The sequence below is a fragment of the Danio aesculapii genome, chromosome 21 (genome assembly GCF_903798145.1).
Source record: "Danio aesculapii chromosome 21, fDanAes4.1, whole genome shotgun sequence".
Taxonomy (NCBI): Eukaryota; Metazoa; Chordata; class Actinopteri; order Cypriniformes; family Danionidae; genus Danio; species Danio aesculapii.
Genome location: NC_079455.1, coordinates 44125241 through 44140259, shown reverse-complemented (window position 1 = coordinate 44140259; position 15019 = coordinate 44125241). Strand labels below are relative to the sequence as shown.

The following is a 15019-nucleotide window of genomic DNA, read 5'->3' as shown; positions in this document are numbered from 1 at the left end:
GACAGATAGAACGACAGACAGCTGGAACGATGGATGGAACGATGGAACAACAGAGACAGACGGATAAATAGATGGATAGATAGAATGACAGACAGACAGATATATAGATGGATAGATTGACAGACAGAGATAGAGAGACAGACGGATAGATAGAACGACAGACAGATATACAGATGGATAGATTGACAAACAAAGAGAAAGACAGACGGATAGATAGAACGACAGACAGATATACAGATGGATAGATTGACAGACAAAGAGAAAGACAGACGGATAGATAGAACGACAGACAGATATACAGATGGATAGATTGACAAAGAGAAAGACAGACGGATAGATAGAATGACAGACAGATCGAACGACAGAAGATAAAATGACAAATAGAACGACAAGAGAGATAAAACTGCAGACAGACAGACAGATGGATAAATATAGAACGACAGAAAGATAGAACAACAGACAGATAGAACAATAGACAAAGAGAGAGACAGATGAATGGATAATTATAATGACAGACAGAACAACAGACAGAGAGTGAGAGACAGTTGGATGGATAAATAGATAGAATGACAGATAGATAAAATGACATAGAACAACAAGAGAGATAGAACGACAGCAAGACAGAGCGACAAACAGACAGAACGACAGACAGACAGAACGACAGACAGATAAAATTGACAGAACGACAAGAGAGATAGAACAACAGCCAGACAGAGCGACAAACAGACAGAACGACAAGAGAGATAGAACGACAGACAGACAGAACGACAGACAGATAAAATTGACAGAACGACAAGAGAGATAGAACAACAGACAGACAGAACGACAGACAGATAAAATGACATGGAACAACGAAAGATAGAACGACAGCCAGACAGAGCGACAAGCAGACAGAACGACAGACAGATAAAATTGACAGAATGACGAGAGAGATGGAACAACAGACAGACAGAACGACAGACAGATAAAATTGACAGAATGACAAGAGATAGAACATCAGACAGACAGAACGACAGACAGATAAAATTGACAGAATGACGAGAGAGATAGAACAACAGACAGACAGACAGAACGACAGACAGACAGAACGACAGACAGATAAAATTGACAGAATGACAAGAGATAGAACAACAGACAGACAGAACGACAGACAGATAAAATTGACAGAATGACAAGAGAGATAGAACAACAGACAGACAGACAGATAAAATTGACAGAATGACAAGAGAGATAGAACGACAGACAGACAAGAGAGATAGAACAACAGACAGACAGAACGACAGACAGGCAGAACGACAGACAGACAAGAGAGATAGAACGACAGCCAGACAGAGCGACAAGCAGACAGAACGACAGACAGATAAAATTGACAGAATGACAAGAGAGATAGAACAACATACAGACAGAATGACAGACAGACAGAACGACAGACAGATAAAATTGACAGAATGACAAGAGATAGAACATCAGACAGACAGAACGACAGACAGATAAAATTGACAGAATGACGAGAGAGATAGAACAACAGACAGACAGACAGACAGAACAACAGACAGACAGAATGACAGACAGATAAAATTGACAGAATGACGAGAGAGATAGAACAACAGACAGACAGACAGAATGACAGACAGACAGAACGACAGACAGATAAAATTGACAGAATGACAAGTGATAGAACAACAGACAGACAGAACGACAGACAGACAAGAGAGATAGAACGACAGCCAGACAGAGCGACAAGCAGACAGAACGACAGATAAAATTGACAGAATGACAAGAGAGATAGAACATCAGACAGACAGAACGACAGACAGATAAAATTGACAGAATGACGAGAGAGATAGAACAACAGACAGACAGACAGAATGACAGACAGACAGAACGACAGACAGATAAAATTGACAGAATGACAAGAGATAGAACAACAGACAGACAGAACGACAGACAGACAAGAGAGATAGAACGACAGCCAGACAGAGCGACAAGCAGACAGAACGACAGATAAAATTGACAATGACAAGAGAGATAGAACATCAGACAGACAGAACGACACAGACAGAACGACAGACAGATAACATTGACAGAATGACAAGAGAGATAGAACGACAGACAGACAGAGACAGATAGATGGACTCTATTAAACAGTTATATTCTTTTTAAAAAAGTAAATGTAATCAGCTTACATTTAAAAATGGAATGATTATACATAAATTTACATAAACATTACAGATATTATTAAAAACCAATGAAAATCAAACAAAAAATAATCATAAAATAACAAAATAGTCAAAATTGGATTTGTTAGATTAGATTTGTGGTGAAACAATAATAAAAAAGCAGTGCAAGCAAAATAATCTTTTTTAGGTTGATTCTGCTGACCCCGTTTTATATTTTATTATCGTTATTATTATTATTATTCATTCATTTTATTTTCGGCTAAGTCCCTTTATTAATCTGGGGTCGCCACAGCGGAATGAACCGCCAACTTATCCAGCACGTTTTTTTTTACGCAGCGGATGCCCTTCCAGCCGCAACCCATCTCTGGGAAATATTATTATTATTATTATCACTTATAATATTACATATAAATCTTTGCAAAAAAATTTAAGAAAAAAACGCAATTTTGAATTTTTTTTGTCTTAAAACCATATAATTTTAACTCATCTTGAAAATTCTTCTCAATTTAAGATGATTTCAATGTGAAACAAGACAAAACCTAAGAGCAAGCTCAGTGGAAAATTCCCCAAAGTTGAGCCGTACCGAACCGTACAATGGAAAAGCAGCAAAAGTGTGTCCTCCGCAGGCGATACCTGCAGCTTCAGTCTCACAGCCCAGAGCTTTGAGCACCGCCGAGTGAAACTCCTTCTGAGGGGATTCTGGGTAATCAGCTGGGCTGTCCTGCCCTGATGCGCGGCTGGGGATAATGGAGGGCGGGGGGGCTGCGATGACCTGCGGATCCGGGTTTTCATGTGTGCTGCTCAGTGGAGCCTGGACGTCTTCAGGGGCAGAGGCAGAATCTTCAACCTGTGCTAAATGCAATACAAAAGTTTCTCTTCTGACCTGCGGAGGGCGCTGATGGACTCACAGGATTCATTATAAATGAAAAACAAATCTCAATCCAAAAAAAATATATACTGTTTGTTCCAAACATCTGCAATATAAATGGAATATGAGACTATATATATATATATATATATATATATATATATATATATATATATATATATATATATATATATATATATATATAACGCAAGAATTGCTTCACAAATTCAACACACATTCCTGATCAATTCATAAAATTGCAATAAGAGTGATGAACTCTATATCATTGTTCATGGAAGTGTCTGTGGTTGAACATTTTTAAACTCTATATCCATGGCATTAAAACAGAACATTTCCTAATTTACAGGAACAAATATGTATTGTCCTGTTACAAGCTCTTTATCTAGCTCAGATAAGAAAATGTAGATTTTTCTGTTTATTAAATGCAAAAGTTTATTTTATATTAATAATACTTTAATAAATTCCTTTATCATCTGTGTTATTGTCCTGTCCTTTTGTTGAACATGTCATGTTTTTTTTCCTGGAAATAATATTTCTAAAGGAGCTTTTGACATGGAATTGAAGCAAATTTTGGTAAAAACACAAACAATACAAACATGAAAATAAAATAAAACAAATCTGAAAATGAGTTGTTTAATTACAATGAAATGACAGAAGGAAAAAGAGCTGAACTACTGTAATATGTTTAATACTCTATAAGCTGCAGCTTAAAGACACCTCTAATATAGAGAGTGAAGTTACATGTGTTGCGCAGGTGTGAGTTTCTCACAGACTTCAACAGTGTCAAAATCTTGATGCTTCTGTGGGTCTCGTATATCAAATTTTTACTTTGTATTCTCTATTGGATTGGGGTCAGGTGATTGGCTGGGCCATTCTACAGCTTGATATTCTTTCTCTGAAAGCATCTGAGAGTCTCATTGGCTGTGTTTTGGATCATTGTCTTGCTGAAATGTCCACCTGGTTTCATCTTCATCCTCCTGCTAATGTAGATGTTGGCCTGAAGCAGCTGATGTTCATTTACACTGAGGAAGGGCAGAGGGTTGCTGAAGAACTACTGAGAGATTTCAGCTGCTGTCTGGGCTTTCACTGCTGAACTACACCTTTTGTCCTTCATGTGTTCAATACTTTGCCCTGGCATTTCATTTTATTACATATAACTTTATTTGTAAACTAATTCAATTTGTTTTCTTTTATATATATATATATATATTTCTTTGGTTGTTACTATTACCTGGTGAAAAATTTCAAGTCAACAGCACCTTTAGAAAAATGTGTTCTGAGAAAAATGGTGACGTGTTCAACACCTATTTCCCCTGCTGTATCTACCAAACATAGAACATAATAGTTTACAAACTATATCGTACAAAGAGTTGAATAAATATATATTTACACATATCTACATAAATAAATAGATTGCATGATGGGCTAAATAAAATAATAAAAAAAATAAATCGAGGGAAATCGGCAGATTTCTGTGCAGGCAGGTTCCGTCTGTGTTTACTCATCACTAAAACACTTGGACTTGAAAGCAGCATTACAGGACATTTTAGGCACCCAAAACAGTGTCTGCAAGGAAAAACAGAAAGATGCTGTTCTGAGATCAGTTCTTACCTTCTTCTTCTCCTTTCTGCTTGAGCTCCACCTCTTTGCGGTACTCCTCCAGCTCCTGGTCCGTCAGCTTGTTGAAGGGGTTTGGTCCAGTTTTACTGACGATCACCCGTGGCTGATACTCTTTCTCAATGATGGCTTTGGATGCGGTCACTAGCTCCCCCTGTTGGACAAAACAGCAACACATTTGAAGGGATTTGAAGGGAAGTTCATCCACAAAAACAAAATTTTATCATCATTTACTCAACCTTTACTTATTTCAAACCTTTCTTCTCCAAAACAAAGGAAGAAATTTTGAAAAATGTTGAATACCGCTAACCATTAACCTCCATAATACTTGTTTTCCTACTATAGAAGTCAATGGTTACCGGTTTTCAGTTTTCTTCAAAATATTGGATCCACTTGAACAGGTAAATGGTGAGTAAATTTTCCATTTGGGGTGAACTATCCCTTTAAGCGTTCATTTTAACGCACTTCATCTGTATGCATCTAAAGATTTCCATTTCAATCATATTGTAAAGACATTTTTCTCCACTACTACACAACACACACACACACCAAAGTATATCGTTTTAGTCATATCTATATTCTGAAACTTCTTACAGAGGGATTCACACATACATAATGGACCAGATTTTATGCAACATATTTTTCCCCGCAGTGAACATCTACTGTCTATCTGGCTGTTGATCATATTTTCTGATTTATAAAATGACAGAAAGAAAAACTGGTTTAAATCCAGCTCAAATGCGTCATCAAAATAAAATGAGTATTTAAAGAGAATTCATTCAGATTATGCCAATTAGTGCACGCAGAGTGCTCAGCATAAATGAGCACATCCCATTTTCAAAAGGAATATTTATATCCATTTCTCAGTGAATCTAGGTCATAATTTGGTGGTTTCTTCAAAATACTGACTTTGTGTTCAATAGAAGAAACAATCATTTGAGGGAGAGTCAATGGTGAGTAAATTTGTAAACTATAAATTTAAAAACCATCCCTTTAATGCACTTTCAACAAGCCTACAACAAAACATGACGGGTAATAAAACGGTTCCCATTTTGTGCAAAACGTCAAATACCCTGAAATAACCCTGACTGTTCACTGACTAAAACCTGAATGTCCATGACCTATCTACCTTATTTTTCCACTCAAGAGTGAGAGGGACAATTGTAAATTAAATTGAATTGCAGAGTGAAATACTAAAATAGATAAAAAATTAAAATAGTAAATTAAATTAAAACTATTAATCCAGAAAGACAAACAAAAAGCGCTCAGGGGTAACTCAAATATTTGGTTGGTGCTCTTTGGGTAAGGGATTCATCAAAACAACAACAGAAATTAGTCCAAAGAACTCGGAAAATGTGGAAAATGTAAAAATAATTAAAATTTTCCACATTCTCCGAGTCCCTTGGACAAATTTTTGTTAAATTAAAACTATACTTAAACATATTAATCAAATGACAATTTATAAGCATAATCTTTGGACTTCAGTTATAAAAAAATAAAAAAATACATTTAAAAAAGACATAAAATATAGTTAAAAACAGCGTAAAATGACATTTTTGTTAGTCTTGCTGCAGTTTGAGAGATATAACTTGTATTTTAATGCATGTAAAAATATTAATAATTTTACAATTAATGTTAAATAACTATAAAATGCATTATTTTACACCGTGAAAAAAGTATGCAAAATAAAAAGCACATTTCTGTTTGTATTTGACCTCAATTATTGTATTATTTAATTATAAAAAATCTAAATCTATAAAAATCAGTATAGAGAGGTCACAAACAAAACCTGAATCAGCCAATAAGTTTGGAATCTGTGCATCTCTATTCTTCTCAATAAGTTTATATTCTTATCTCTATGAGTGCTAATAAACAGTTAATATCTAATAACCACTATTAAATGTATTGAATTATTTAAGTAATATCGGTGCCTGTAGCCTAATGGTTAGTGCGCCGACATATAGCACCCAGGTGCTCGCGGCGACCAGAGTTCGATTCCCGGCCCGGGACCCTTTGCCAAACCTTTCCCTCTCTCTGCTCCCTATACTTTCCTGTCTGTAAATCTCCACTGTCCTATCAAATAGAGGTGAAAACCCCTATAAAAACAATCATTAAAAAAATATTTAAGTATTAGTTTCACCAGTATATTTTGGTGTTCAACAGAAATAAAGAAACTTAAGCAGATTTACAAGAGGTGGAAAATAAATAATTGACAATTTTCCTTTATGCGTGAACTGTCCCTTTAAATAACACAAATAAAAGCGGTACACATTACACTCAAACAGCTCCACCATTATTATCATCCCATAACAGTTTAATAACATTGATGCTGTTTTATTAATGCATTCACATTGTATTTACCTTTTATTATATAAGCCAACAAGTCAAAACTCAAAATCACATCAGAAACTTTATTCAGAATGATTTCTGAATCACAAATATTAATAATGGATGAGCAGAAACTGAAAGTACACATTTGATTTTAACTGTGTGCAGCTAATAAAACTGCACTTTTACAAGGTTTACACATTGAATAAAATATATGTTTAGTTTCTCACTGCTCTTTTTTTACTAACAAATTGATCCATTTGATAGCTGCTTGCTTGTACGTTTGTTGAAATGCGTCTCTATAATATTAAAATGACCAAAGTGCTATACAATACATTTCATCTAAAAAAATGACCATATGCATATTTATGTCCACTGCTTTTATTTAATCTTTTTTAATTCTTGTATAAATAAATGTTAGTGGTTTGCATTAATGTAATAAATCATGCCTATTAGTACCAACCAGCAGTTCTAATAAGCGCTTTTTCAGGATTTTGCAGATTTTGTTATTATTTTGACAGCAAAACATGAATTAAAGCAAATAATGGCTAATAAAAAGTTGAGGAGAGCAGTCACAATTTCCATACACACTACCTGACTAAAGTCTTGTCACCTTTCCAAGTTTTAGGAGCAACAAATAATAAGTTGACTTCTAGTTGATCATTTGGTATCAGAAGTGTCTTATATGAAAGGCAAAGGCCTCTAGATTACACTTATTTGAGCACAATAAAATCTGATCATGTCTTGATGTTGAATGATTTCATTAGGACAGTGCGGTCTGACTCTGCTTAGACTAAAGTCTGCTCACTGAACCTTCAATAATGTCCAGTATAGAATATGTGCTCATGCTGCAGTGGAAACAGAATGAATATTGTGTCTGACTCCATCATGAGCTTGGAGGACTGCATCCATACATCTCTGCAATGACTCAAATCACTGATTAATAAAGTCATCTGGAATGGCAAAGAAAGCCTTCTTGCAGGACTCCCAGAGTTCATCAAGAGTCTTTGTGTTCATCTTAAACGCCTCCTCCATCTTACGCCAGGCATGCTCAATAATGTTCATGTCTGGTGACTGGGCTGGCCAATCCTGGAGCCCCTTGACCTTCTTTGCTTTCAGGAGCTTTGATGTGGAGGCTGAAGTATAAGAAGGAGCGCTATCCTGCTGGAGAATTGTCCCTCTCCTGTGGTTTGTAATGTAATGGGCAGCACAAATGTCTTGATACCTCAGGCTGTTGATGTTGATCATCCACTCTGCAGATCTCTCGCACGCCCCCATACTGAATGTAAACCCCAAACCATGATGTTTCCTTCACCAAACTTGACTGATTTCTGTAAGAATCTTGGCTCCATGCTGGTTCCAGTAGGTCTTCTGCAGTATTGATTATGATTGAGATGCAGATCAACAGATGATTCAGCAGAGAAATCCACCTTCTGACACTTTTACAAATGATCAACTAGAAGTCAAGTTATTATGTGCTGCTCTTACAACTGGGATCCACCACAACAGTTTTGTCAGGTACCGCATACATAACATATAATAACTATAATAACATAGAAATTCCTTAATTTGACTGCTAATTTTTACACTAACCATTGAAATTCATGTTTTTTTTTAAGCAAAAGGCCTGGATGTCATTTTTTAAGTAGGGATATAATACTAGAGTACTGAAACTGTGTGTGGTTTGATGTTTTTCAAACGTTTCAGTATCATGTACCTTTCGAATAGACCTAGAAGGACTAAACCCTCCTGAAGGGTCAATGCCATCAATAGAGTCCGTACAGTCAGAGAGAGGAGCGTCCTGAAACAGTAGAGCTGGTGAGCAGTGCACAAGTCCAGCACAAATACACAGAGACACACACACACACACACACACACGCACACGCACACGCACACGCACACGCACACGCACACGCACACACACACGCACACACACACGCACACACACACGCAATAATAAGGCAAATAATTTAGCCTTAAGCTGTTTATATTTTAAGCACACACGCACACACACAGATGCTCCAGACATGCAGGAAGCATTTCCTAAAGAAGCGTATGGTCAGGCTGGAGCGAGACGGTGATCATGGCTTAGAGTCATGCACTGCAACACCAGAAACCAAACATATGTGTGTGTTCATCAAACCACACACACACACACAGACTCATACTGCTGCTGCTCCAGGTCAACTACAGGACCATACGGAGAAATAACTGCAGAAATAAAATGTTCCAGAACGTTCTGGTTTGGATTTGTGTTGCTGGGATTGGGTGGATTAGATGAATGATCTGATGGTTAGTGGCAAAAACACACACACACTCTCTTTTTAAGCATATTTAGTGCCTCAAAGCTTTCCAGAAGTAAAAATACATTCTCTAAATTGAAATGGATTTATTGTAAAATTAAAGCATCCTTTAAAACAGATCTAGCTAAACCTCGGATGTTATTTAGCAATGCTACATCATTCCGCAGAAACCGGCGGTTCTGAATCAGATGCAGGTGAAATTTAAAGAGCAGGTCTAAATAAAGAAAGTCTAAAATGAAAGAGAAAAAATAACCCAGTATTCTGCAGATATAGAAATAGACATTTGGGTTTTTAATGCACGAGATGCCCGACTAAACGCATTTATATAAATTCATAAGTAACATAATAAGACAGAGCGCTTTACTGCTTGATTTCATAAAAATAAATTTAGTCAAGCATCTCATACAGAAAAAAATTATTACTTTGAAGTTATTATTTCTTGAAGTGTATTTATTACTATTATTACTTTAAAGTAGGCTTTAATGACTACTTTTTCAGTGTCAAGGTAGACCAATTTAATTTAATATTGCAATTTTATGCTTATTAGTGAATATATAACTATTGTATAATTGTATTATTAATTTGAGCACCTATATTTATATCTTATACAAACGCATGTGTATTTGAAGTTTGTTCGATATGAAGAAAAATCTATCTATCTATCTATCTATCTATCTATCTATCTATCTATCTATCTATCTATCTATCCTATCTTTCCTATCTTTCCTATCTATCTTCGAATCTTTTATCATTATATCGAATCTTATCATATCCTAGCTGATCTACCATATCATACTTATGGTATCGCATTGTATTGCATCTACAGTATCATATCTACGGTGTCGAATTGCATTCATGTCGTAATTTGTCACATCTATCATATTATATATATCGCGTCATATTGTATCGCATCTATTTTATCATATCCTAGCATATCTAATATATCATATCTATAGTATCGTATTTGATCGTATCGTGTTGTATTGTATCTATCATATCTATCGTACCGTATCCTAGCATATGTACCTTATTGTACCTAAGGCATAGCAATGTCTCGTATCTTTTGTGTCGTATTTTGTGTGTTATTGTATCTATCGTGTCGTATAGTATCGCATCTATCGTATCATATCCTAGCAAATCTACCATATGATCTCTATGGTATCACATGTATTGTATCTATGGTATCGTATCTATCATGTCATATATATCGTGTCGTATTGTATAGCATCTATCGTATCGTATATATTATATCGTATCATAGATATGATACGGTAGATATGCTAGGATATATCTATCTTATCATAGCTATCTTATATCCTAGCATATCTAATATATCATATCTATGTTATCGTATTGTATCGTATCTATAGTACCGTATCCTAGCATATCTACCTTATCGTATCTATCATATCTGTGGTCTAGTGTTGTATCATATCTTTCGTGTCGTATTGTATCACACCTATTGTATTGTATCCATCATATCATATCCTAGCAAATCTACCATATGATCTCTATGGTATCACATGTATTGTATCTATGGTATCGTATCTATCATGTCATATATATCGTGTCGTATTGTATAGCATCTATCGTATCGTATATATTATATCGTATCATAGATATGATACGGTAGATATGCTAGGATATATCTATCTTATCATAGCTATCTTATATCCTAGCATATCTAATATATCATATCTATGTTATCGTATTGTATCGTATCTATAGTACCGTATCCTAGCATATCTACCTTATCGTATCTATCATATCTGTGGTCTAGTGTTGTATCATATCTTTCGTGTCGTATTGTATCACATCTATTGTATTGTATCCATCTTATCATATCCTAGCAAATCTACTATATCATATCTATGGTATCACATTGTATTGTATCTATCTATCTATCGTATCATATCTATAGTGTCGTATTGTATAGTATCTATCGTGACGTATTGTATCACATCTATTGTATTGTATCTATCTTATCATACCATATATATGCTAGGATATTACAGAATATGATACAATGACACGATAGGTACGACACGATAGATTTAATACAATGCGATATGGTAGATATGCTAGGATATCACATGGTATCGAATATATAGTTTCCTATTGTATCGCTTTATTGTATCGCATTATATCATATCTATTGTATCTTATTATATCCTATCATATCTACCATATCATATCTGTGGTATTACATTGTATTGTATCTATTGTGTCTTGTCACATTGTATCGTATCTATTTTATTATACCATATATATGCTGGGATATAATAGATATAATATGATAGATACGATACAATATGACATAGATACTACACAATACGATATGGTAGATGTGCTAAGATATCGCATTGTATCGGATCTATCATGTCATATTGTATCGTATCGATCATGTCGAATTGCATCTAGTGTATCGTATCCTAGCATATCCACCATATCTTCCATATCATATCTGTGCTATTACATTGTATTGTATCTATTGTATCTTGTCATACTGTATCATATCTATTTTATTATACCATATATATGCTAGGATAAGTTAGATATAATATGATAGATACGATACAATATGACATTGATACTACACAATACGATATGGTAGATGTGCTAGGATATCGCATGGAATCGAATATATCGTTTGGTATTGTATCGCATTATTGCGTCATCTATCTTATTATATCCTAGCATATCTACCATATCATATCTGTTGTATTACATTGTATTGCATCTTGTCATATTGTAACGTATCTATTTTATTATACCATATTATACGATATGGTAGATGTGCTAGGATATCGCATTGTATCGGATCTATCATGTCGTATTGTATTGTATCTATCATGTCGTATTGTATCTATTGTATCGTATCCTAGCATATCTACCATATCATATCTGTGGTATTACATTTTATTGTATCTATTGTATCTTGTCATATTGTATCGTATCTATTTTATTATACCATATATATGCTAGGATATGATAGATATAATATGATAGATACGATACAATATGACATAGATACTACACAATACGATATGGTAGATGTGCTAGGATATCGCATTGTATCGTATCTATCATGTCGAATTGCATCTATTGTATCGTATCCTAGCATATCTACCATATCATATCTGTGGTATTATATTGTATTGTATCTTGTCATATTGTATCGTATCTATTTTATTATACCATATAAATGCTAAGATAAGTTAGATATAATACGATAGATACGATAAAATATGACATAGATACTACACTACACGATATGGTAGATGTGCTAGGATATCGCATTGTATCGTATCTATCATGTCATATTGTATCGTATCTATCATGTCGAATTGCATCTATTGTATCGTATCCTAGCATATCCACCATATCATATCTGTGGTATTACATTGTATTGTATCTATTGTATCTTGTCATATTGTATCTTGTCATATTGTATCGTATCTATCGTGTCATATCTATTTTATTATACCATATATATGCTAGGATAAGTTAGATATAATATGATAGACACGATAGAATATGAAATAGATACTACACAATACGATATGGTAGATGTGCTAGGATATGGCATTGTACTGTATCTATCATGTCATATTGTATCGTATCTATCGCGTCGTATTGTATCTATCGTATCATATCCTAGCATATCTACCATATCATATCGCATCTATTGTAACATATCTATCGTATCCTAGAATATCTATCACATTGTGTATATAATCTTGTATCGATCGTATTGATAGTATCTATCTATCTATCTTTTTTTTTTATGTTTAAAATTTACTGGTAAAATTAGTCCAGAAGACTCGATTCTAAATTTGTGTTGTGGTAAAATACAAAAAAATACCCAACATAAGAGCTAAACTAACAAAATTACATTTCTAAATTAAATTAGGCAGTTAAAGGACAGCTATTGTTAATATTATTGCACGAATATTTCCTTTACAACAGTATCATCCATAGTTTCTGTTACAGTCAGTGAACCAAAACAAACCAAACAAAAAAGGGGTAAACATGGCACTGCAAACCAATCAAAACAAAAGAAAATAAACATAGCTTTGGCACGCTTACTGCTGGTGTGGTTTACTTACGTGCCATATAGTCACTCTCTGGGGTCAAAAGACACAATTGCACAGTTAAATGCTTGAATAATGTCAGGAAGAGAGTGTGTGGTATTTAATTAGACACTCACCTGCACAAATGAACGGTCAACAACAGCACCTGTGAGCACCTGAGACTGCGGACCTGCCGTCTTTTTATCCTGCAGATTCTGCTCACGGATCTGAGAAAAGGCAGATTCACTGTTAGCATGAGAATGACAACAGCAATATGATAAGTTAGTTTAAAGCTTTATTAATCCCCTTGGAGCCATTTATTTTGCAGGGTTCATACACATTTCTATATATATAAATATATATATGCTAGGATATTTTAGAATATGATACAATATGACACGATAGATATGATAATGCTATATGGTAGATATGCTATCTATCGTGTCGTATCTATTTTATTATACCATATATATGCTAGGATAAGTTAGATATAATATGATAGATACGATGCAATATGACATAGATACTACACAACACGATATGGTAGATGTGCTAGGATATCGCATTGTATCGGATCCATCCCGGTGTGGTCTTCTGCTGCTGTAGCCCATCCGCCTCAAGGTTGGACGTGTTGTGCGTCTTGACCATGTCTATATGCCTAAATGCAGTTGTTGCCATGTGATTGGCTGATTAGAAATTTGCCTTAAGGAGCAGTTGGACAGGTGTATCTAATGAAGTGGCCGGTGAGTGTGTGTAGTTTCTATATATATATATATATATATATATATATATATATATATATATATATATATATATATATATATATATATATATATATGTTTTGAAATAATGTCCAGTGTAATGTAATGCATTGCTTAACTCATAAAGCAACTAAGGAACATTTAGTTTCTTTTTTACGAAGTAATCCAAGACTGCAATGGAATAACTTTCCACAATACTGTTTTTAAAAATAGTATTTTATTTAATCAACAGAAAAAATAAAGTGTTCAGACCTTGTTGCGCATCTCTTGGACTTCTTTTGGGTTGGTGTTCAGAGGGACAAACTGATTGGCCACAGCAGCCTGTCGCAGACTTTCCTCCTTAGTCCACTGAAATTATCAAAGCAAAGGCATTCAAATAAACCAAAACATAAAACAAAAATAGAAACTTAAACACAAACTTAATATTTTTTGTAAAAAGAAAGGAAGTCATGCCTCTCAAACAATACAAAATAAATCTGAACATAATTGGTCATTTATAATGGTCCACTGAGCAATGAACCAATGATGATGCTCAATTTGCTTTGGGGAAATTTCTAACTTTGTGCATTATAACAATACACAAGAACTAATAACTTGAAACTAAATCCTAAATAAACATTATTTTGACAAAAATGATGAATTAGTCAAAAATGAATTTCAACATAATATAACATTTAAAATAATATGAATAAAAATATATAATAAGGTCAAAGCAAAACCAAACTTCGAATAAAAAAATAATACTTAAAAATTAAATGTATAAATAAAAAAATACTAGTCAAATAAAAATAAATATAATAATATAATCTAAAATCTGAACCAAACTTCTTAAATTAAAATATAATATTTACAAACAAACAAATAAAAA

At 34.2% G+C, this 15019-nt stretch overlaps 1 protein-coding gene across 8 annotated transcripts in view; it reads right to left on the bottom strand.

The window, feature by feature from the left end:
• add1 (adducin 1 (alpha)) overlaps nt 1–15019 on the bottom strand; it is a 106252-nt gene that overhangs the window by 13361 nt on the left and 77872 nt on the right. For 3 of the 8 annotated variants that reach the window (XM_056447118.1, XM_056447124.1, XM_056447120.1), the window contains exons 11-16: nt 14404–14499; nt 13528–13617; nt 13427–13444; nt 8732–8815; nt 4681–4840; nt 2814–3032 (exon numbers count right to left, since the gene is read on the bottom strand). In XM_056447118.1, the coding sequence (XP_056303093.1) occupies nt 2814–3032; nt 4681–4840; nt 8732–8815; nt 13427–13444; nt 13528–13617; nt 14404–14499 (667 nt within the window). The remainder of the gene's footprint in view (nt 1–2813; nt 3033–4680; nt 4841–8731; nt 8816–13426; nt 13445–13527; nt 13618–14403; nt 14500–15019) is intronic. The other 5 variants (XM_056447121.1, XM_056447122.1, XM_056447119.1 and 2 more) reach the window with 4 other exon arrangements.